Here is a 25,936-nt window from a genome sequence, read left to right as displayed (position 1 = left end):
TTGCATCAGAAGTAACCCTACTTCCAGGTAAGGTCACATCCTGAGTACTACAGATTGTCAATACCTTCAATGTATGAGTTTGGGGAGACACAATTAAATCCACAATGCCTGTGTTTAGAGAGTCAGCATCTAAAATGGACTAATCTGAACTGTGAAGACACTCCACTTGCCTGAGGGAAGTAAGGCTGGAGAATTGGTTCCATAATCACACTCTACAGATAGTGTTCAGTGTTCAGATAGAGGTGCAAATGGATACAAATGCAATGGCTTACTCCTGCAACCCCGGCACTTGAGAAGCTGAGACAGAAGGATCACCACAAGTTCTAGGCCCGCCCCGGCTACTGAGTGGGGACCTATCTCAAAAACTTGATTTTTAAGCTAATGTTTTAAACCTAAATAAGTTAAAGTGACCCTTAGTGGCAGAGTGTTTGCCCTACAAGGACGAGGCCCTCGGTTCATTCTCCAGCACTAGCAACGGTAAAAAGAAAAACTTACATGGATTTCAATACGAAGGGACTTCTCTGATCTTTCAAACTTAATGCGTGTGTCAGTCTCCAAGCAGAGGTATCATGGTGCACAGCATCTCACAAACGAGCTTTGAATATGGGAGTTTTTAAATATCGTCTCACATAGTCTATCCCTCGGCCCTGCGCAGGGACCAGCCTGGGCCAGCTTTGCTTAGTGGCTCATTGCTCACTCCAGGCTTGCCACCCTCCGCCGCTTCCCCGTGATGAGGGTAGATTGCATGCATCTGTTCCCGCTCCAGCACCGGATCGTCCATATGTAGGAAGCCTGAGGGAAGATGAGCAAGGGCAGCAGAGCCCCATCTCCTTGGCAATATCTATGTTCACGATCAGACAACAGGAAGCTTCCAGTCCCTGGTCCTGCTAGGACTTGTTGCATGACAAATAACAACTCCCTCCGGGTCACTCACTTAGGAAAGGGGCATGTTCAAGAGATACCGGAGGATCTCAGAGAGTTCAAGACCAGAAACTAATAAAGGAGGGGGGCTCACTAGAGTTAGAATGCCAGAAGTTCCCTCCACTCTTCCCCCTTTATCTTTTTTCTCCACCCCTTCCTCATTCTCCTCTCCTTCCTCTCCCCTTCTTCTCCCATCCCTCTTCTTCCCCTCCTCTTCCTGTTCTGTCTCATCCTCCTTCTCCTCTCTTCTCCTTCTCATCCATCTTCTGGTACTTTTGCTTTCCCCTTTTTTGCTTCACAATCTTACGGTAAAACTGTCTAGGTATCCCCAAGAAAAAAATTGCATTGCTCCAGCTTACAGCTGTGGACCAACCACTATAGTCCCGGTAGTAACCATGTATGGTCAAGGCGTCAGAGAAAGCAGGCGCTACTGCCTGGGTACATTTGAGGATGAGAATCAATGGCTTGTTTAAAGCCCATGAGCTAGTGAGTTAGATAAAAGCGTACTTCATGTCTGAAGGCATCAGTGGCCCTTCACCTCAGTTCGGCTGGGAAAAGGGGCTCTGAAGACTCATGACCTTTCCCAGATAGCTGATGCTCTGTGGCCAGACAGCAGCCTGCATGGCTTTTCCTCCCTAGCACATCCACGGAGTGACTGGATCTCACAACTGTTTCTCTCCTTAGATGCATTCCCTGCGCCTCCTCAGCCAGAATCAGCCATCGCAGATCTTTCTGAGCATGAGCGACAACTTCAGGCCCGTGCAGCCCCTCAACAACCGCTGTATCCGCACCAACATCAACTTCAGTTTACAGGGGAAGGACTGTCCTAACAACAGGGCCCAGAAGCTGCAGTACAGAGGTGAGTACAGCGGTCGCTGGAACAGCGCCCAGGCCAGAGGTCCGTCTTTTAGCCTAGGCCTATCTCTCACCGTAGGAACTCCGAGAGAAAAGTCACTGCCACAGCCGTTTTCAAGGTTTCTGTCTGTCGTACATAGATGGTGGAGATAAAGGCTTAATTTTGATGTGTATAGATATTTAATGTCACATGTATCAGACCTTTGCATCTCCTTCGGTTCAGGCAAAATAGTCCTTTCTATTGACAGTTTGGTCAGAGAGCTCAGAAAACCTGATTTCCCCAAGGCTATGTTAGAACAGAGCAGTAAGAAGGGTTGGAGGTTTTAGCTATGTGTCCCCTTAAAAGGGATGGGATGCCCTAGATGACACTATGTGCTAGGGGCCAATGAGGGAGTAGTCATATCTTTGTCCAGTGCCATGTCCCTATAAGCAGTTATTATTCCCACTAAAGGGGGCACTTAAGATGGCATCTGTCTCCAGTGACTGGCTGGTCCACACTCAGGCTTCTGTCTTTTCTTCTACACACTGACTGAACATCCATCAACCATCATAGTGAACTCTCAGTGTGGAAAGGGAGGTCACACAGGACAGAGTTTCATAGATGTCCCAGACTAACAAGCCATGCAACTCCAATCTGGAGTTTTTCCACTGTTCCTAATCTTTTCCTGGAAGTCTTAACAGTCACCATAGCTTGTGCCTGCATGGAAAATCCTTTATAACAATGGTATGGTCCCCAAATACAAGGGCTATAGTCATTTCCAGAAAACTCTAGAAGGCAGATACCACTGCTGCCCCTCAACCCCAGCTGCATTGGTCCTCTTCCCTCTGGGTCCCTTTTATCCTTTTATCTCTCTTAGACACTCACAGGATGCCTGTACACAGGAGTCCTTGCTCCTTGTCAGTCACAGCTAGCAGACAAACACCCAGTTCTGTCATTGACCCTTCTCTGTATGCCTCACTGATTTATTGGGCAGCTGCTATGTATCAAGCACTTGGGCAATAGTGGTGGTACAGTGGTCATGAAGATAGATATGACCCTAAGCACGGAGAGATTGGGATCTGAACCAGGGCTTGGCACTTTGGGCATAAAGAAGCAGCAATAAGCATATCAGGCGATGTAGGTCAGGTACTCTCAGTCCCACTCTAGTGAGGTCATGTGAAGTCAGCCGTGGGGACCATGCAAATGGTGGAGCAGGACACCAGCTACAGTCAATATGCAAGCAGAGGGGGAGTGGTTAGATGAGGCTGGCAGCTAAAGTCTATGTGACAAGAAGAGTCTCTACCTGCCTCAGCCATTGCACGCTTGATGTGGGGCTAGCTTGATGACGCAAATACTTTTATTCTTTGCAGTCACTTGGCTTCACAGGAGCCACCTGAAGCTCTTGGCCAGCATTCTGGAAGGCACAAGTCTAGAAAGTCCTGGGGCATGGAATAGTTAACAAGCAGGCTCTTAGGAGATGGCCCCTCCCTTTGGACTAGGCCCCCTGCACTGTATGCACACTAACACAGTTGTGCCTTGTTTTGTGTTATGTGGTGTATGTGTGTGTTCGGTTTTGTTTCTTTCTCTCTTTCCAGTAAACGAATGGCTCCTCAAGTAGGGAACGAAGCCAAGAAGAATCCCACCTCAGTGAAATTCTACAACTGTGAATTGACGTAACCCAGAATGCCCCCTCTTTCTTCCTCCTCTTCCCTCCCCTAAGCCTTTTACTCTTTGGATTGGCCCCTTATTCATGAAAACTGTTTGCAAAAATGTGTCAGAGGAGAGCACATTTCTACACACACACACGCACACATACACACACACACAAGAGTAAACACAAGTACGCACACATCTATACCACCTCCATGATGGGAAGTCAAGTCTCAGAAACAAAGATTTGATCCTCAAAGGTCTTAGAAGAAAACAACCAGTTAACCTGATTACAATTTTGATACTGTTTCCCTAACCTAATAACTCTATCCGATGAGACTTCTCAGCCTTTGTACATACAAAAATTCTTCCAAAAGAGAGAGGGGAGAAAACATCGCTCTAAAAGCATCAAGTGGACGCTGTATCTCATCATCCCCGATGGTGTCCTAGGATACTCTGTGGATGCTGGTGACATGTGAACCAGGACAAAGCTGACCAAGGACACTTATTTCTAGATTACGATTCTTCTGTTTACTCAATGATTTAAAAAGAAAATAATAATAAAAAAGGACAGACATCAAAGAGCTCTACGTTGTGTATATATATATCACCTCAGACTGTAAGAATGGAACTCTTTTCCCCCCTTTGTCACATAACTGTACTAGGATTTGCCCGAGATCAGAATCGATCCATTCGCTGTTTCTTGTTTTCTGAAGGTCATACATTGTGTTTGGTTATTGTTAACAGCCCAATAAATGTGTTCAATGCGTTGATTTCATTTTTTCTGGCTTTGGTCTGTTCTCCATCCTGCCAGGCTCAGCCCCAGCCCCATGCCGCTACCTTCTTGGGTCTCCCATGTTCCTTCATCTCCATGTTTTGTTCATTTGCAGCCAGTTTTCCTGAGTTTGTGGCAACCAGGAATGCACTTGCTAAGCAGGTATGCCTTTAATTCCACTCCATGGCTGGTCATTCATCCCAGGTGAGCTTCGACCTGATATAGTAGGCAACAGATTCCTTGCGTTTCAAGAAACTGCCATTCCCTGCCCCCCAGCCCCTGTGATGCTCCCGAAGGAATGCACTTTGCCTTGTAAATTCCTGGGAAATTGGGGTATCTTTTCTCTCCAGGTGCAGCCAGATCTCACAAAGTACAAACGAATGCCTTTCTTTTCTTGTTTATAATGGTCACTCACTGTGTTTGGTTACTGTCAAAAAAAAAAAAAAAACAATAAATGTGTTTAACAAGTTGCCCAGTGCTCACGTCTGAGTTTATTGAGAAGGAGGATGCTCCCTGCTGAAGTTCCCTGAGTCCTGCTGGGTGCACAGAGCAATTGCATCCAGCCAGCAGGACAGTCAGAGCTGCTGGAACAGGCTGTCTGGCCAGTCCCAGACCCAGGTAATTCATACCCTGCTGAGAAAACATATAGGCTTAGCTGTTGGAAGGGACGGCTCGGATGTTCGCTTGGTTGCCAAATTAAAAATAACTTTCTTCTCTCCTTCCCGTCACAATGCCCAACAAGAGAGGAAGCACTGGCAAGGTAGGTTTGTACAAAGAGCTCTGACAAGGTAGGTGTACTGGAAACCCCACCTAGGGGCAAAGTATGTTGGTAAAGAAAAATTCAAACAATCTCATAATTAAAACACAGTGCCAAGCTGGACTTTTCTCTCCACATTTTGCATCAGAGTAGTTATAGGACAACCTGAGCCATGTGGGTATCTAGCTCTGCTTCTAAGCGGTTGCCTCTTTACAGAAAACCAATTATGCGCAAAAGGCTTCAGGTCAGCAGGAAGCGTCTTTACATTGTGTGGCTGACTGCATGCTGCTCTGTGGTCACAGACTCCCTTAATCCGTGATGGTAGCCAGTGAGGGAGAAGACACTGAAAATTAAGCAAGTCAATTGACTTCACTCTGCTCTCTGACTACTGCATGGCCCTGTGTAGGTTACTGTACACTGAAGATTCTAATACTTATTCTGTGAGTTCTGTAAGGGCAAAGAGAGAGAGAGAGAGAGAGAGAGAGAGAGAGAGAGAGAGAGAGAGAGAGAGAGAGAGAGAGAGAGAGAGAGAGAGAGAGAGAGAGAGAGAGAGAGAGACACGGAGGGAGGGAGGGAGGGAGGGAGGGAGGGAGGGAGGGAGGGAGGGAGGGAGGGAGGGAGGGAGGGACGGAGGGAGGGAGGAAGGAAGGAAGGAAGGAAGGAAGAACTATTGCCCCGAGGAGAATAAGAGTTTTTTCTGGAGTCAGATTTGAGTAGCAGATCCAGCTCACCACACGGGGGCAATTTCATCATAACAGAGCAGACAGGTGTAACTCAAGGCAAATGTAAAAGGCATTAGCGACTGTATCTGAATGGTGGTTACAGCAAGAAGAGGGAATCTCTCCTATGGGCCACAGCTATTAGCGGATGACATTCTTAGCTTTGGAGCTGGCGGAAGCTAGGGAGGTATGAAGTTAATAGATTCAAAAACAGAAAGGTGGGCAAAGAACGGCTTTCGGAGGGGGCTAAAGCTAACCCAAGCTGAGGTAACTGGGCTCTGGGGCTGCACCATTCCCACCCGTCCACGTGGCTGCAGTTTCCATCAGTGACTGTGTCTGCAGAGACAGCTTGTGAATAGTCGCTTCTGACAGCGCATTAACTGCTCTCGACTGCCCTGGGAGTGAAGCCCAGGGAGCGTTTGCAGGGCCTCCTCACCAGAAGTTTATCAAAACCGTACCATGCCCCCCTTCGCAGGAGGTGGTTAGTACTGACCACCTGGGGACACCAGAGTAGCATCAAGAGGAACAGGCATTCTGCAGACAGGATAAAGAGGTGTTGAGGAGAAAGCAGACTGGAGGACCTGAGCTCCCAGGCCCTTTTCTGTTGCCAGTCTCCTCTGTGACTTTGGGGAGGTCAGTTCATCTCCCCGGGGCGGGGGCAAGGACCAAACAACCTGCAATGACCTTCCCACAATGACATTTCCCACCCAAGCTCGCTCGCACTCTCTCTCTCTCTCTCTCTCTCTCTCTCTCTCTCTCTCTCTCTCTCTCTCTGCCCCCTTTTAGTCAAAGGTAGGGGCAGATTTAGAAAACCCAAGTGATCAGCTGTCCCCGATGTCCCTGAGCCGTGGCAGAATTTCTCCTTAACTGACTTAGCTTGAAATGGGACAAACTGATCTCTATCTTCCATCTCTGAGACCAATTCACAAAGGCCCTTCTTCAGATCCACTGGGGTTTCTAAAGTATAAGGCAGAAGAGCAGACATTCCACCTTCAAACCAAACAGGAACAATGAGATTAGCTAGACCGTGGACATAGTTCCGGTAGCAGGCTGCTTACCTAAGTATGCAGGAAGCCCTGTGTTCAATCTCCAGCACCATGTGAGCTGGACATGGTGACATGACTCATTCCTGTCATACCAGCAGTGGGGGAGGTGGAAGTAGGAGAATCATACATTTATGAGTTTGAGGCCAGTTTGAGCTACACAAAACCTTGTATGATAAAAAAAAAATGAAGAAGAGGTTGACATTTCTGCAGATGCAGTTTGGTTTGACATAGGGCCCAGGCTGACCTCAGACTCACGATTCTCCTGCTACAGCCCTCTCAGGATTATAGGCCTGAGCCACCATGCTGTTCTTCAAGAACAGGAGTGTTTGAAGTATCAAAAATCCTCTAGACCTGAGGACATCAAGAAGTAAAAGTAAGTGAACACATTTGCCATCTCGGGAGCTGAGGCTGGAGTGGGTATAGTGTGCTATGTTCTATGGAATTTGCCTGACATCTGGCTTTAATGTCAGAGCCCCTGACTGGTAATGGCTGTCCCTTTCTTCTGGGAGGGATCTGGGGCTGTGCTGACTCTCATTCCCCCCACCCATCAGATGGGGGAGGGGAGGGTAAAGATGAATGCAAGAGCAGGAGGAGAAAACTGAATGATACAAAGAGAAAACTAAAAATTTGCAGTTGTCTCCGGGGCACACATTTTCTGTTTCTAATGCCTTTGGAGGCCTTGTTCCCACCTTTCTAGGTAACAGTTTGGTTTCCATGGTGACAACAGGACAACCACGACTGGCTGCACTAAATGTCCTTGTGTGATGGTGACCTGGAGAGCTATGCATGGGCTGGAGTCTGATAGACCGTGTGGATAAAACACCACCAACACCCCTGGGGTGGGCCCTTCATTCCGAAGCCCCGAGTACTACATCCATGCCAGCGTCCTGGTTTCCCTGCTCCAGAAAGCCTAAGAGTAGGGTTTGGGGAGCCCGAACTCATTCCCATACCTTCAACAATTAGCTGCTGGAACATAAGAGAGGATCTGCCAGGACTCCAGCCAAACAAACGTTTATAAGTCACATCCAGAAAGCATAATACCTGTGGCCCAGACCCTGTGTTAAGTAAGTGTTTTCATCCATCACATCTCACCCACTCAGGGACCTGAGCCATAATCTCCAATGTTGTTTCCATATTGCAAAGGCAGAGCTGGCTTCGTAAAGACTGAGTGACCTACTCAGGGATGCGTGCTCATCAGTGGGACAGCCAGCCTCAGCTCTTTCAAAAATCTGTCTTCTCCAACCACCAGCGTCCCCTGGGACTGGTGAAGGCAGCAGTTCCTCAGCTCGCCCAAGAGCTGTTCACACTCTGAGGATGAAGCCCAGCAAGCCCAAGGGAGCCTGATGCCCACTCAAGTGTGAGAGCCAATGCCAATCAGATGTTCATTCTGGCTAACTGTTGCTCGAAAGGGACTCAATTTGCTACACGTTAGAATCGCTTAGGCATAACGCTCTCCAGCTCCATCCATGTTATAGAAGATGCTATATTTTGTTATGTTAGCATACAAAACAATGGATTTCATTATAATGCTTCCATGCGTATGCCACTATGTTTACTTCTGTTTGTTTGAGATAGGCTTTCTCTGAAGCTCTTGTAGACCAGGCTCACAGAGATCCACCTGCCTCTGTCTCCGAGTGCTGGGATTAAAGGCGTGCACAACCCCCCCCCCCCCGGGGCCACTGTGATTATTCGTAGTCATCTTTCTCCCACACTGTTCTCCCTTCCCCCTCTTATAGGTCCTCCCCAATTAGCCCCTCCCCCTGCTTTCATATCATAGGTATTCTGTAATCCTCTCTTATTCCTCAACCCCCCCCCCCATGGTTACTGAGGTCTTGTGGAGGAGGTGTGTTACTGGGGGTGAACTTTGAGGTTTCAAAAGCCCATACCACAACATTCTCTCTCCCTTCTTCCTCTCTCCTTCCTTCCCTCTTTCTCTCTCTGCCTTGTGGTTGTTGTCTCAAGATGTGAGCCCTAAGCTACAGCTCTAGTGCCATGCCTGCCTGCTGCCATATCCCCCGCCATGGTGGTCACAGCCGCTAACCCTCTACAACCACAAACCTCGCATTAAATGTTTTCATTTATAAATTGCCTTGGGCGTGGTGTTTATCACAGCAGTGGAAAACTAAAGCCCCTCTCCTTTTAGATCTCTTCCTTCTCTTTTTATTCCCCATTTCTACTAACGTGCCATGTGTGTTTGTGTGTGGGGTGTGTGCATGCACACGTGTGTTTGTGTGTACGTACCAAGCACAGAGCATCACTCCTAATTACCCAGCTTGCAATATTTCTTCAAACTGTTTTGGACAAACAAAAACAAGCTGTGAGTCGGGTGTCCGGGAAGACGAGCTCGGCACATAATTAAATAAAAGTCACAGGCAAGTTACAGACCTGCCACCTCTTACTTCATTGTGTCTTTCCCAGCAGCGCTACTTCCCCGTACTACTGCAGCCCTGTGTCAAGCCCTGTCCTATCCCCATCATCTCAGGCCCAAACTGTGGCAATATCCATCCAACAACTGCCCACTTCTAGTTCCTAGGTAAGTGCAAGTCCCTGGACACCTAGAACACAAAAACACCAACACTGCTTGAAATAAGAACCTGAGTTCACATTAAAGAGAAGTTGTAGGAAATGTAGGTGGGGCTAGGGCCTAGTAAAGAACCAAACAAAATGTTTTCTATGGGTGTGAGTACAAAACTAACCAGAAAAATCTGAGAGATTGTCCACAATGATTTGATAGTGAAAACAGATTCCAGTTACAGTACACACTCGGCCTACTGGATCTAGAGTTTAAACTGAATGAGGAGTCATCCAGTTTTCTAAAAGGGTGAAGACCTAGACATTACCAACCCACTCCCACCCCATACCTAGTGCCAATAAAGCAAAACCTTTAACATCTTCCAAGACTAACAACTTCAGTGGTCCCAGTGGTTTCTGAGCTACAGGATCAAGTTCTTTAGCAACGTTTTCCTTAATGAGCTCTCAGCAGAGGTAAATAAATGCAAGTCTGGGTCCTCTAGTGAAAGAGGCCAACAATCCCAGATTCTTGGTTGTGTTCCAGATACCTGCATTCTCCAACCACCTGGCCTCAGGTCACCACCAGCTTGGGATTTTCTTTCCAGTCTTCTTCATCTGTGAAAATGCCACACAACTTTGAAGAGACAGCCCAAATGTCATTTAAGGCTTTATTGATCTCTTGAGAAGTGCTTAGAAGAATTCTTCTATCAACTGAGCTTGTAGTATATAAATTGAATCTCTAACATCCCGATATTAGAACTATGCCTAACATATAAAGAACTACATGTGGTTCTATGTCTTTTTTCTGTTTCTGTAGCAATTTGAAGTTCCATGAAAGCAGTGGTGAGCTCTCTATCCTCTGTGTATCTCTCATTCACATGCACAGAGAAATCAATCAATCATGATCTTCTGCAGACAGTAGGTATTCCACAAATGTAGTACACAGATTTTTCCTGTAGAGAGAGAATAACAGTATTTGATCCTTTTCCGTTGAGAGCTATGAACTCCCTCTTGTTTCAAGCGCAGTGATGGCTTCTTTTACATATCATTTAAATACATAATTTTATTTGATGTACCTAGAAGGTCTGCCAAGCAGTTCTGGGTCTTATGTAACAGATAAAGAAGCTAAAGCTCAGAGAGCTAAAGATGCACACCCAAGTCCACAAAGCTAGAGGACTGGAAACCAGGAAATTACAAGGGAGGATAGTTTAGTAGGGTATCATGATACCTGCTAAGGCGGGAGAAACCTTAAGTAAATATCTTCTTGGTTGATGCTAGAATGTAAGGATTCTTTCATGTAGGGCTGTAGTTACACAGTCCATCTGAATAGACCTGCTATATCTGGATGTTTGGACCCTAAATCTAAATTATATTCTGAAATTCTGAGCTTCAAGATGATGGTGTCTGGAGTAGGACTTTTAGGAGATGGTTAGGTCATGGGTGTGGGTCTCCATGAGTGGAATTAGTGCCCCTACTTCAAAAGACGAAAACCGATTTCCCATCCTTTCCACCATGGAGGATATAGCAAGAAGGAACCATCTATATGCCAGAAAGTTGGTCTTGCCAAAACTGAATCAGCCTTGGCCTTGAACTTCCCATCCTCCCCTGACTACGGAAGATAAGTTTCCACTGTTTGTGAGGTACCCCGTGAAGGATGCTACAGTAATCCAAACAGTCAGCAAGGAGAATGAATAGGAACTGTGCCATTGGTTCACAGCCCTGCACCAATTAAATCCAAGTCTCTGAACACAAGCCATCTGTGGAATCTTTAAAGCCACTAGCGATTCCACTCGACCGTCTGCAGTGCTGGCCACCCATCTCAATCAGCCGAGACACTTGTTGTAAGTAGCACCCGGAGAGGTGTTGTTAGATATACACATTCTCTGGGTAAATCTGACATTGACCAGGGGTGGGTGAAACCCACTATTCCATACCATGATGTTTGATAATTGGATCCCAGGATGTATCCGCCACCTGAACGATCATTCCATTATAGTGACAGAATGGTGAACTGAGAAGAGAAAAAGTAATCTCTGACTCCCATGTACTGGGAGCTGCTGAGGAAACAGAACCCAAACCACAAACTCAGCCTCTTCCCCCCAGGGTTCAGACGCATCAGGAGTCTGAAGATACTGAATAGTTAATTTTAGGCAAGAGCTAAGAGGACTAAAGAGTAACCAAGCTGTCACTATGTCCAGGCAGTCGCCAAAGTGAGTGGCAGCCATCACCAGACAGCAAGACAAGATGTTCCAGCCTCCTGGTCTTCAGGTGCCTCACAAGTGAAATGGATATAATCTTTGATTTTCATATCCTAACAGGCTGTGATAACAAACCCAAAGACAAGGTGAGAAAAAGCTTAGGGAAAGTGTTAAACAATGTCGGGAAGAGCTAATAGAACGAAGCCGGATGATTCAGCTGCCGTGTAAGGAGATGCAATGCTGGGAACTGTGCACAGCTAGAGATGCTGATCCTACCGTCATCCAGGGGGCACCATGTGTGTTAGGCGCAAGCCCCATCCTTTAAGCACCAGGAATAAAAGGGCAGATGCAGTCATAGTCTATTTTAGGGCATACCTCACTGGTACAAATGTTAGAGATGAAAACCAGAGTCCTCTTAAGAAATGCTTTTGAGAGCTAGGGTCTGAGGATTAGAGAGGACAGACTATATAGGGGTTTGTAGAAGGGAAAAACCGATTCCAACAGAGGCTTCTGGGAGAGAAGGCTGCCTTGATGCGCTACCCTGAATGCACCCAATCAACTCTAACAAACTCATTTGAGCCAATAAAGCTTGAAGTGTGGTCAGGTGAATAAGAAAGAAACTGGCAATCCAAAGAGTACGCAGCCTAAAGAAACAGCAGAGGTGGTGTGCCCCAAAATGCTATAGGACCAATGTGGCTCTGGTTGCCTGTGATGCCAGCGAGCTCTGTCTGCAAGTGCTCTGGGTGTCCCTTCAGAGCTGAGGAATGACACAGCACTTCCCCCACTTTACTTCATTTGCTGGATGCTGGAGACGCAGCGCTGGACCCTGGACTAGGTACCGTGGGAGAAACTGAAGATTAAGCCACAGTTCCTGACACTGAGAAGTTTAAGGACCGTTTGGGAGAGGCTACAAATGAGCACTGAACTTCTGCCACCTATGTGACTTAGGGATGTTTAAGTCAGAATTGTTTCGGAACTGCCGGATAAGCTGGCTGCTTGTGATTGTACCAGCCTGCACACTGCGCAAAAGTGCCCAGCTGAGCGGATGACTGAGGACAGTGTTTTGCAATTCATCAGCCTACAGGGAATGAACACCTTCTTGTAACTCACCACAAAATGCCACTTGTGCTAGGTGAGGCCCTAAGCAGAGACTTTAAGAACGACAGGGAATTCAAGAATGAAGAACAAGATCTTGATTGAAAAGCTCGGTGGGGAGCTTCAGTAAAGAAAACCACCGGGTTTCAATAAGATCTGCAGGTAGCAGGATTGGAATGGGTGGGAGGCAGAATGGGAAACCAGATGAGCAGAAGAGGCAGGCTCAGAATGGAGGCTGCAACAGGCACAGCAGGTACTCTAAGGATGATGAGCACTCACCCATCTTGGTACAGTTCAGATGAAAGGTTTAAGGATAGGAGCAGGTGGCAGTGTGCAGAGCAAGAGGCGTGGTGGCTTGAAAAGCAAGGAGGGTGGCAATGTGCACACAAGGAGAGTATCAGTGTACACACAAGGAGGGTGTCAGTGTGCACACAAGGAGAGTATCAGTGTACACACAAGGAGGGTGTCAGTGTGCACACAAGGAGAGTGTCAGTGTACACACAAGGAGAGTATCAGTGTACACACAAGGAGGGTGTCAGTGTACACACAAGGAGGGTATCAGTGTACACACAAGGAGGGTGTCAGTGTGCACACAAGGAGAGTATCAGTGTACACACAAGGAGAGTATCAGTGTACACACAAGGAGGGTGTCAGTGTGCACACAAGGAGAGTATCAGTGTGCACACAAGGAGGGTGTCAGTGTGCACACAAGGAGAGTATCAGTGTACACACAAGGAGGGTGTCAGTGTGCACACAAGGAGAGTATCAGTGTACACACAAGGAGGGTGTCAGTGTGCACACAAGGAGAGTATCAGTGTACACACAAGGAGGGTGTCAGTGTGCACACAAGGAGAGTGTCAGTGTACACACAAGGAGAGTATCAGTGTGCACACAAGGAGAGTATCAGTGTACACACAAGGAGGGTGTCAGTGTGCACACAAGGAGAGTATCAGTGTGCACACAAGGAGGGTGTCAGTGTGCACACAAGGAGAGTATCAGTGTACACACAAGGAGGGTGTCAGTGTGCACACAAGGAGGGTGTCAGTGTACACACAAGGAGAGTATCAGTGTACACACAAGGAGGGTGTCAGTGTGCACACAAGGAGAGTATCAGTGTGCACACAAGGAGAGTATCAGTGTACACACAAGGAGGGTGTCAGTGTACACACAAGGAGAGTATCAGTGTACACACAAGGAGGGTGTCAGTGTGCACACAAGGAGGGTGTCAGTGTGCACACAAGGAGAGTATCAGTGTGCACACAAGGAGGGTATCAGTGTACACACAAGGAGGGTGTCAGTGTGCACACAAGGAGAGTATCAGTGTGCACACAAGGAGAGTATCAGTGTACACACAAGGAGGGTGTCAGTGTGCACACAAGGAGGGTGTCAGTGTACACACAAGGAGAGTATCAGTGTACACACAAGGAGGGTGTCAGTGTGCACACAAGGAGAGTATCAGTGTGCACACAAGGAGAGTATCAGTGTACACACAAGGAGGGTGTCAGTGTGCACACAAGGAGAGTATCAGTGTACACAAAAGGAGAGTATCAGTGTACACACAAGGAGAGTATCAGTGTACACACAAGGAGGGTGTCAGTGTGCACACAGGAGAGTATCAGTGTGCACACAAGGAGAGTATCAGTGTACACACAAGGAGGGTGTCAGTGTACACACAAGGAGAGTATCAGTGTACACACAAGGACGGTGTCAGTGTGCACACAAGGAGAGTATCAGTGTGCACACAAGGAGAGTATCAGTGTACACACAAGGAGGGTGTCAGTGTACACACAAGGAGGGTGTCAGTGTACACACAAGGAGAGTATCAGTGTACACACAAGGAGGGTGTCAGTGTGCACACAAGGAGGGTGTCAGTGTGCACACAAGGAGAGTATCAGTGTGCACACAAGGAGAGTATCAGTGTGCACACAGGAGAGTATCAGTGTACACACAAGTAGAGTGTCAGTGTACACACAAGGAGAGTATCAGTGTACACACAAGGAGAGTATCAGTGTACACACAAGGAGGGTGTCAGTGTACACACAAGGAGGGTGTCAGTGTACACACAAGGAGGGTGTCAGTGTACACACAAGGAGGGTGTCAGTGTACACACAAGGAGAGTATCAGTGTACACACAAGGAGGGTATCAGTGTACACACAAGGAGAGTGTCAGTGTACACACAAGGAGAGTATCAGTGTGCACACAAGGAGGGTGTCAGTGTGCACACAAGGAGAGTATCAGTGTGCACACAAGGAGAGTATCAGTGTGCACACAAGGAGAGTATCAGTGTGCACACAAGGAGAGTATCAGTGTGCACACAAGGAGGGTGTCAGTGTGCACACAAGGAGAGTATCAGTGTACACACAAGGAGAGTATCAGTGTACACACAAGGAGAGTATCAGTGTGCACACATGGAGGGTGTCAGTGTACACACAAGGAGGGTGTCAGTGTACACACAAGGAGGGTGTCAGTGTGCACACAAGGAGAGTATCAGTGTACACACAAGGAGAGTATCAGTGTACACACAAGGAGGGTGTCAGTGTGCACACAAGGAGAGTATCAGTGTGCACACAAGGAGAGTATCAGTGTACACACAAGGAGAGTATCAGTGTACACACAAGGAGGGTGTCAGTGTGCACACAAGGAGAGTATCAGTGTGCACACAAGGAGAGTATCAGTGTACACACAAGGAGGGTGTCAGTGTACACACAAGGAGAGTATCAGTGCACACACAAGGAGAGTATCAGTGTGCACACAAGGAGAGTGTCAGTGTACACACAAGGAGGGTGTCAGTGTACACACAAGGAGGGTGTCAGTGTACACACAAGGAGGGTGTCAGTGTACACACAAGGAGAGTATCAGTGTGCACACAAGGAGAGTATCAGTGTGCACACAAGGAGAGTATCAGTGTACACACAAGGAGGGTGTCAGTGTACACACAAGGAGAGTATCAGTGTGCACACAAGGAGAGTATCAGTGTACACACAAGGAGAGTATCAGTGTACACACAAGGAGAGTATCAGTGTGCACACAAGGAGGGTGTCAGTGTACACACAAGGAGAGTATCAGTGTACACACAAGGAGAGTATCAGTGTACACACAAGGAGGGTGTCAGTGTACACACAAGGAGGGTGTCAGTGTACACACAAGGAGAGTATCAGTGTACACACGAGGAGGGTGTCAGTGTACACACAAGGAGAGTATCAGTGTACACACAAGGAGAGTATCAGTGTGCAGACAAGGAGAGTATCAGTGTACACACAAGGAGAGTATCAGTGTACACACAAGGAGGGTGTCAGTGTACACACAAGGAGGGTGTCAGTGTACACACAAGGAGGGTGTCAGTGTACACACAAGGAGGGTGTCAGTGTGCACACAAGGAGGGTGTCAGTGTACACACAAGGAGAGTATCAGTGTACACACAAGGAGAGGATCAGTGTACACACAAGGAGAGTATCAGTGTGCACACAAGGAGAGTGTCAGTGTACACACAAGGAAGGTGTCAGTGTACACACAAGGAGAGTATCAGTGTGCACACAAGGAGCGTGTCAGTGTACACACAAGGAGAGTATCAGTGTACACACAAGGAGGGTGTCAGTGTACACACAAGGAGGGTGTCAGTGTACACACAAGGAGAGTATCAGTGTGCACACAAGGAGAGTATCAGTGTACACACAAGGAGGGTGTCAGTGTACACACAAGGAGAGTATCAGTGTACACACAAGGAGGGTGTCAGTGTGCACACAAGGAGAGTGTCAGTGTGCACACAAGGAGGGTGTCAGTGTACACACAAGGAGAGTATCAGTGTACACACAAGGAGAGTATCAGTGTACACACAAGGAGGGTGTCAGTGTACACACAAGGAGAGTATCAGTGTACACACAAGGAGGGTGTCAGTGTACACACAAGGAGAGTATCAGTGTACACACAAGGAGGGTGTCAGTGTACACAAAAGGAGAGTATCCGTGTACACACAAGGAGAGTATCAGTGTACACACAAGGAGAGTATCAGTGTACACACAAGGAGGGTGTCAGTGTACACACAAGAGGGTGTCAGTGTACACACAAGGAGGGTGTCAGTGTACACACAAGGAGGGTGTCAGTGTACACACAAGGAGGGTGTCAGTGTACACACAAGGAGAGTATCAGTGTACACACAAGGAGAGTATCAGTGTACACACAAGGAGGGTGTCAGTGTGCACACAAGGAGAGTATCAGTGTACACACAAGGAGAGTATCAGTGTACACACAAGGAGGGTGTCAGTGTACACACAAGGAGGGTGTCAGTGTACACACAAGGAGGGTGTCAGTGTACACACAAGGAGAGTATCAGTGTGCACACAAGGAGGGTGTCAGTGTACACACAAGGAGAGTATCAGTGTGCACACAAGGAGAGTATCAGTGTACACACAAGGAGGGTGTCAGTGTACACACAAGGAGGGTGTCAGTGTACACACAAGGAGGGTGTCAGTGTACACACAAGGAGGGTGTCAGTGTACACACAAGGAGAGTATCAGTGTACACACAAGGAGAGTATCAGTGTACACACAAGGAGGGTGTCAGTGTGCACACAAGGAGAGTATCAGTGTACACACAAGGAGAGTATCAGTGTACACACAAGGAGGGTGTCAGTGTGCACACAAGGAGAGTGTCAGTGTGCACACAAGGAGGGTGTCAGTGTACACACAAGGAGAGTATCAGTGTGCACACAAGGAGCGTGTCAGTGTACACACAAGGAGAGTATCAGTGTACACACAAGGAGAGTATCAGTGTGCACACAAGGAGAGTATCAGTGTGCACACAAGGAGAGTATCAGTGTGCACACAAGGAGAGTATCAGTGTGCACACAAGGAGAGTATCAGTGTGCACACAAGGAGGGTGTCAGTGTGCACACAAGGAGAGTGTCAGTGTACACACAAGGAGAGTATCAGTGTACACACAAGGAGAGTATCAGTGTGCACACAAGGAGGGTGTCAGTGTACACACAAGGAGGGTGTCAGTGTACACACAAGGAGGGTGTCAGTGTGCACACAAGGAGAGTATTAGTGTACACACAAGGAGGGTGTCAGTGTACACACAAGGAGAGTATCAGTGTACACACAAGGAGGGTGTCAGTGTGCACACAAGGAGAGTATCAGTGTACACACAAGGAGGGTTTCAGTGTACACACAAGGAGAGTATCAGTGTACACACAAGGAGGGTGTCAGTGTGCACACAAGGAGAGTATCAGTGTACACACAAGGAGGGTTTCAGTGTACACACAAGGAGAGTATCAGTGTACACACAAGGAGGGTGTCAGTGTACACACAAGGAGAGTGTCAGTGTACACACAAGGAGGGTGTCAGTGTACACACAAGGAGGGTGTCAGTGTACACACAAGGAGAGTATCAGTGTACACACAAGGAGGGTGTCAGTGTACACACAAGGAGGGTGTCAGTGTACACACAAGGAGGGTGTCAGTGCACACACAAGGAGGGTGTCAGTGTACACACAAGGAGGGTGTCAGTGTACACACAAGAGGGTGTCAGTGTACACACAAGAAGGGTGGCAGTGTGCACACAAGGAGAGTATCAGTGTACACACAAGGAGGGTGTCAGTGTACACACAAGGAGGGTGTCAGTGTACACACAAGGAGGGTGTCAGTGTACACACAAGGAGGGTGTCAGTGTACACACAAGGAGAGTATCAGTGTACACACAAGGAGGGTATCAGTGTACACACAAGGAGAGTGTCAGTGTACACACAAGGAGAGTATCAGTGTGCACACAAGGAGGGTGTCAGTGTGCACACAAGGAGAGTATCAGTGTGCACACAAGGAGAGTATCAGTGTGCACACAAGGAGAGTATCAGTGTGCACACAAGGAGAGTATCAGTGTGCACACAAGGAGGGTGTCAGTGTGCACACAAGGAGAGTATCAGTGTACACACAAGGAGAGTATCAGTGTACACACAAGGAGAGTATCAGTGTGCACACATGGAGGGTGTCAGTGTACACACAAGGAGGGTGTCAGTGTACACACAAGGAGGGTGTCAGTGTGCACACAAGGAGAGTATCAGTGTACACACAAGGAGAGTATCAGTGTACACACAAGGAGGGTGTCAGTGTGCACACAAGGAGAGTATCAGTGTGCACACAAGGAGAGTATCAGTGTACACACAAGGAGAGTATCAGTGTACACACAAGGAGGGTGTCAGTGTGCACACAAGGAGAGTATCAGTGTGCACACAAGGAGAGTATCAGTGTACACACAAGGAGGGTGTCAGTGTACACACAAGGAGAGTATCAGTGCACACACAAGGAGAGTATCAGTGTGCACACAAGGAGAGTGTCAGTGTACACACAAGGAGGGTGTCAGTGTACACACAAGGAGGGTGTCAGTGTACACACAAGGAGGGTGTCAGTGTACACACAAGGAGAGTATCAGTGTGCACACAAGGAGAGTATCAGTGTGCACACAAGGAGAGTATCAGTGTACACACAAGGAGGGTGTCAGTGTACACACAAGGAGAGTATCAGTGTGCACACAAGGAGAGTATCAGTGTACACACAAGGAGAGTATCAGTGTACACACAAGGAGAGTATCAGTGTGCACACAAGGAGGGTGTCAGTGTACACACAAGGAGAGTATCAGTGTACACACAAGGAGAGTATCAGTGTACACACAAGGAGGGTGTCAGTGTACACACAAGGAGGGTGTCAGTGTACACACAAGGAGAGTATCAGTGTACACACGAGGAGGGTGTCAGTGTACACACAAGGAGAGTATCAGTGTACACACAAGGAGAGTATCAGTGTGCAGACAAGGAGAGTATCAGTGTACACACAAGGAGAGTATCAGTGTACACACAAGGAGGGTGTCAGTGTACACACAAGGAGGGTGTCAGTGTACACACAAGGAGGGTGTCAGTGTACACACAAGGAGGGTGTCAGTGTGCACACAAGGAGGGTGTCAGTGTACACACAAGGAGAGTATCAGTGTACACACAAGGAGAGGATCAGTGTACACACAAGGAGAGTATCAGTGTGCACACAAGGAGAGTGTCAGTGTACACACAAGGAAGGTGTCAGTGTACACACAAGGAGAGTATCAGTGTGCACACAAGGAGCGTGTCAGTGTACACACAAGGAGAGTATCAGTGTACACACAAGGAGGGTGTCAGTGTACACACAAGGAGGGTGTCAGTGTACACACAAGGAGAGTATCAGTGTGCACACAAGGAGAGTATCAGTGTACACACAAGGAGGGTGTCAGTGTACACACAAGGAGAGTATCAGTGTACACACAAGGAGGGTGTCAGTGTGCACACAAGGAGAGTGTCAGTGTGCACACAAGGAGGGTGTCAGTGTACACACAAGGAGAGTATCAGTGTACACACAAGGAGAGTATCAGTGTACACACAAGGAGGGTGTCAGTGTACACACAAGGAGAGTATCAGTGTACACACAAGGAGGGTGTCAGTGTACACACAAGGAGAGTATCAGTGTACACACAAGGAGGGTGTCAGTGTACACAAAAGGAGAGTATCCGTGTACACACAAGGAGAGTATCAGTGTACACACAAGGAGAGTATCAGTGTACACACAAGGAGGGTGTCAGTGTACACACAAGAGGGTGTCAGTGTACACACAAGGAGGGTGTCAGTGTACACACAAGGAGGGTGTCAGTGTACACACAAGGAGGGTGTCAGTGTACACACAAGGAGAGTATCAGTGTACACACAAGGAGAGTATCAGTGTACACACAAGGAGGGTGTCAGTGTGCACACAAGGAGAGTATCAGTGTACACACAAGGAGAGTATCAGTGTACACACAAGGAGGGTGTCAGTGTACACACAAGGAGGGTGTCAGTGTACACACAAGGAGGGTGTCAGTGTACACACAAGGAGAGTATCAGTGTGCACACAAGGAGGGTGTCAGTGTACACACAAGGAGAGTATCAGTGTGCACACAAGGAGAGTATCAGTGTACACACAAGGAGGGTGTCAGTGTACACACAAGGAGGGTGTCAGTGTACACACAAGGAGGGTGTCAGTGTACACACAAGGAGGGTGTCAGTGTACACACAAGGAGAGTATCAGTGTACACACAAGGAGAGTATCAGTGTACACACAAGGAGGGTGTCAGTGTGCACACAAGGAGAGTATCAGTGTACACACAAGGAGAGTATCAGTGTACACACAAGGAGGGTGTCAGTGTGCACACAAGGAGAGTGTCAGTGTGCACACAAGGAGGGTGTCAGTGTACACACAAGGAGAGTATCAGTGTGCACACAAGGAGCGTGTCAGTGTACACACAAGGAGAGTATCAGTGTACACACAAGGAGAGTATCAGTGTGCACACAAGGAGAGTATCAGTGTGCACACAAGGAGAGTATCAGTGTGCACACAAGGAGAGTATCAGTGTGCACACAAGGAGAGTATCAGTGTGCACACAAGGAGGGTGTCAGTGTGCACACAAGGAGAGTGTCAGTGTACACACAAGGAGAGTATCAGTGTACACACAAGGAGAGTATCAGTGTGCACACAAGGAGGGTGTCAGTGTACACACAAGGAGGGTGTCAGTGTACACACAAGGAGGGTGTCAGTGTGCACACAAGGAGAGTATTAGTGTACACACAAGGAGGGTGTCAGTGTACACACAAGGAGAGTATCAGTGTACACACAAGGAGGGTGTCAGTGTGCACACAAGGAGAGTATCAGTGTACACACAAGGAGGGTTTCAGTGTACACACAAGGAGAGTATCAGTGTACACACAAGGAGGGTGTCAGTGTGCACACAAGGAGAGTATCAGTGTACACACAAGGAGGGTTTCAGTGTACACACAAGGAGAGTATCAGTGTACACACAAGGAGGGTGTCAGTGTACACACAAGGAGAGTGTCAGTGTACACACAAGGAGGGTGTCAGTGTACACACAAGGAGGGTGTCAGTGTACACACAAGGAGAGTATCAGTGTACACACAAGGAGGGTGTCAGTGTACACACAAGGAGGGTGTCAGTGTACACACAAGGAGGGTGTCAGTGCACACACAAGGAGGGTGTCAGTGTACACACAAGGAGGGTGTCAGTGTACACACAAGAGGGTGTCAGTGTACACACAAGAAGGGTGGCAGTGTGCACACAAGGAGAGTATCAGTGTACACACAAGGAGGGTGTCAGTGTACACACAAGGAGAGTATTAGTGTACACACAAGGGGAGTATCAGTGTACACACAAGGAGGGTGTCAGTGTACACACAAGAAGGGTGGCAGTGTGCACACAAGGAGAGTATCAGTGTACACACAAGGAGTGTATCAGTGTACACACAAGGAGAGTATCAGTGTACACACAAGGAGAGTATCAGTGTACACACAAGGAGGGTGTCAGTGTACACACAAGGAGAGTATCAGTGTACACACAAGGAGAGTATCAGTGTACACACAAGGAGGGTGTCAGTGTACACACAAGGAGAGTATCAGTGTACACACAAGGAGGGTGTCAGTGTGCACACAAGGAGAGTATCAGTGTACACACAAGGAGGGTGTCAGTGTGCACACAAGGAGAGTATCAGTGTACACACAAGGAGAATATCAGTGTACACACAAGGAGGGTGTCAGTGTACACACAAGGAGGGTGTCAGTGTACACACAAGGAGGGTGTCAGTGTACACACAAGGAGGGTGTCAGTGTACACACAAGGAGAGTATCAGTGTACACACAAGGAGAGTATCAGTGTACACACAAGGAGAGTATCAGTGTGCACACAAGGAAGGTGTCAGTGTACACACAAGGAGAGTATCAGTGTACACACAAGGAGGGTGTCAGTGTACACACAAGGAGGGTGTCAGTGTACACACAAGGAGGGTGTCAGTGTACACACAAGGAGAGTATCAGTGTACACACAAGGAGAGTATCAGTGTGCACACAAGGAGAGTGTCTGTGTGCACACAAGGAGAGTATCAGTGTACACACAAGGAGGGTGTCAGTGTACACACAAGGAGAGTATCAGTGGACACACAAGGGGAGTATCAGTGTGCACACAAGGAGAGTATCAGTGTACACACAAGGAGGGTGTCAGTGTACACACAAGGAGAGTATCAGTGTACACACAAGGAGGGTGTCAGTGTACACACAAGGAGAGTATCAGTGTACACACAAGGAGGGTGTCAGTGTGCACACAAGGAGAGTATCAGTGTACACACAAGGAGGGTGTCAGTGTACACACAAGGAGAGTATCAGTGTACACACAAGGAGGGTGTCAGTGTACACACAAGGAGAGTATCAGTGTACACACAAGGAGAGTATCAGTGTACACACAAGGAGGGTGTCAGTGTGCACACAAGGAGAGTATCAGTGTACACACAAGGAGAGTATCAGTGTACACACAAGGAGGGTGTCAGTGTACACACAAGGAGGGTGTCAGTGTACACACAAGGAGGGTGTCAGTGTACACACAAGGAGAGTATCAGTGTGCACACAAGGAGAGTATCAGTGTGCACACAAGGAGGGTGTCAGTGTACACACAAGGAGAGTATCAGTGTACACACAAGGAGGGTGTCAGTGTACACACAAGGAGAGTATCAGTGTACACACAAGGAGGGTGTCAGTGTACACACAAGGAGGGTGTCAGTGTACACACAAGGAGGGTGTCAGTGTGCACACAAGGAGAGTATCAGTGTACACACAAGGAGAGTATCAGTGTACACACAAGGAGGGTGTCAGTGTACACACAAGGAGAGTGTCAGTGTACACACATGGAGAGTATCAGTGTGCACACAAGGAGAGTATCAGTGTACACACAAGGAGAGTGTCAGTGTACACACAAGGAGAGTGTCAGTGTACACACAAGGAGAGTATCAGTGTACACACAAGGAGAGTATCAGTGTACACACAAGGAGAGTATCAGTGTACACACAAGTAGAGTGTCAGTGTACACACAAGGAGAGTATCAGTGTACACACAAGGAGAGTATCAGTGTACACACAAGGAGAGTGTCAGTGTACACACAAGGAGAGTGTCAGTGTACACACAAGGAGAGTATCAGTGTACACACAAGGAGAGTGTCAGTGTACACACAAGGAGAGTATCAGTGTACACACAAGGAGGGTGTCAGTGTACACAAAAGGAGAGTATCAGTGTACACACAAGGAGAGTATCAGTGTACACACAAGGAGGGTGTCAGTGTGCACACACGGAGAGTATCAGTGTACACACAAGGAGAGTATCAGTGTACACACAAGGAGGGTGTCAGTGTACACACAAGGAGGGTGTCAGTGTACACACAAGGAGAGTATCAGTGTGCACACAAGGAGAGTATCAGTGTGCACACAAGGAGGGTGTCAGTGTACACACAAGGAGAGTATCAGTGTACACACAAGGAGAGTATCAGTGTACACACAAGGAGAGTATCAGTGTGCACACAAGGAGAGTATCAGTGTACACACAAGGAGGGTGTCAGTGTACACACAAGGAGGGTGTCAGTGTACACACAAGGAGGGTGTCAGTGTACACACAAGGAGGGTGTCAGTGTGCACACAAGGAGAGTATCAGTGTGCACACAAGGAGAGTATCAGTGTACACACAAGGAGGGTGTCAGTGTACACACAAGGATAGTATCAGTGTACACACAAGGAGGGTATCAGTGTGCACACAAGGAGAGTATCAGTGTACACACAAGGAGAGTATCAGTGTACACACAAGGAGAGTGTCAGTGTACACACAAGGAAGGTGTCAGTGTACACACAAGGAAGGTGTCAGTGTACACACAAGGAGAGTATCAGTGTACACACAAGGAGGGTGTCAGTGTACACACAAGGAGAGTATCAGTGTACACACAAGGAGGGTATCAGTGTACACACAAGGAGGGTGTCAGTGTACACACAAGGAGAGTATCAGTGTACACACAAGGAGAGTATCAGTGTACACACAAGGAGAGTATCAGTGTACACACAAGGAGAGTATCAGTGTACACACAAGGAGAGTATCAGTGTACACACAAGGAGAGTATCAGTGTGCACACAAGGAGAGTGTCAGTGTACACACAAGGAGGGTTTCAGTGTACACACAAGGAGAGTATCAGTGTACACACAAGGAGAGTGTCAGTGTACACACAAGGAGAGTGTCAGTGTACACACAAGGAGGGTGTCAGTGTACACACAAGGAGAGTATCAGTGTACACACAAGGAGAGTATCAGTGTACACACAAGGAGGGTGTCAGTGTACACACAAGGAGGGTGTCAGTGTACACACAAGGAGGGTGTCAGTGTACACACAAGGAGAGTATCAGTGTACACACAAGGAGGGTGTCAGTGTGCACACAAGGAGGGTGTCAGTGTGCACACAAGGAGGGTGTCAGTGTACACACAAGGAGGGTGTCAGTGTACACACAAGGAGAGTATCAGTGTACACACAAGGAGAGTATCAGTGTACACACAAGGAGGGTGTCAGTGTACACACAAGGAGGGTGTCAGTGTACACACAAGGAGGGTGTCAGTGTACACACAAGGAGAGTATCAGTGTACACACAAGGAGGGTGTCAGTGTGCACACAAGGAGGGTGTCAGTGTGCACACAAGGAGGGTGTCAGTGTACACACAAGGAGAGTGTCTGTGTACACACAAGGAGGGTGTCAGTGTACACACAAGGAGGGTGTCAGTGTACACACAAGGAGGGTGTCAGTGTACACACAAGGAGAGTGTCAGTGTACACACAAGGAGGGTGTCAGTGTACACACAAGGAGAGTATCAGTGTACACACAAGGAGAGTATCAGTGTACACACAAGGAGAGTATCAGTGTGCACACAAGGAGAGTATCAGTGTACACACAAGGAGAGTATCAGTGTACACACAAAGAGAGTGTCAGTGTACACACAAGGAGGGTGTCAGTGTGCACACAAGGAGAGTATCAGTGTACACACAAGGAGAGTGTCAGTGTACACACAAGGAGGGTGTCAGTGTGCACACAAGGAGAGTATCAGTGTACACACAAGGAGAGTATCAGTGTACACACAAGGAGAGTATCAGTGTACACACAAGGAGAGTATCAGTGTACACACAAGGAGGGTGTCAGTGTACACACAAGGAGAGTATCAGTGTACACACAAGGAGGGTGTCAGTGTACACACAAGGAGAGTATCAGTGTGCACACAAGGAGAGTATCAGTGTGCACACAAGGAGAGTATCAGTGTACACACAAGGAGGGTGTCAGTGTGCACACAAGGAGGGTGTCAGTGTACACACAAGGAGGGTGTCAGTGTACACACAAGGAGGGTGTCAGTGTACACACAAGGAGGGTGTCAGTGTACACACAAGGAGGGTGTCAGTGTACACACAAGGAGAGTATCAGTGTACACACAAGGAGAGTATCAGTGTACACACAAGGAGAGTATCAGTGTACACACAAGGAGAGTATCAGTGTACACACAAGGAGAGTATCAGTGTACACACAAGGAGG

General features: G+C 47.8%; 1 protein-coding gene across 3 annotated transcripts in view; it reads left to right on the top strand.

Moving 5' to 3' along the window:
- Ca10 (carbonic anhydrase 10) overlaps window positions 1-4,652 on the top strand; it is a 483,666-nt gene extending 479,014 nt beyond the window's left edge. For all 3 annotated transcript variants that reach the window (XM_075991114.1, XM_075991115.1, XM_075991113.1), the window contains 2 exons: window positions 1,606-1,780; window positions 3,352-4,652. In XM_075991114.1, the coding sequence (XP_075847229.1) occupies window positions 1,606-1,780; window positions 3,352-3,374 (198 nt within the window). In that variant the 3' untranslated portion in view covers window positions 3,375-4,652. The remainder of the gene's footprint in view (window positions 1-1,605; window positions 1,781-3,351) is intronic.
- The last annotated feature ends 21,284 nt before the right edge of the window (window positions 4,653-25,936 follow it).

This window comes from Microtus pennsylvanicus, chromosome 11, assembly GCF_037038515.1.
Source record: "Microtus pennsylvanicus isolate mMicPen1 chromosome 11, mMicPen1.hap1, whole genome shotgun sequence".
NCBI classification, from domain to species: Eukaryota; Metazoa; Chordata; class Mammalia; order Rodentia; family Cricetidae; genus Microtus; species Microtus pennsylvanicus.
The sequence above is the reverse complement of the archived record's forward strand: the minus strand, read 5'-3'. Positions and strand labels throughout refer to the sequence as shown.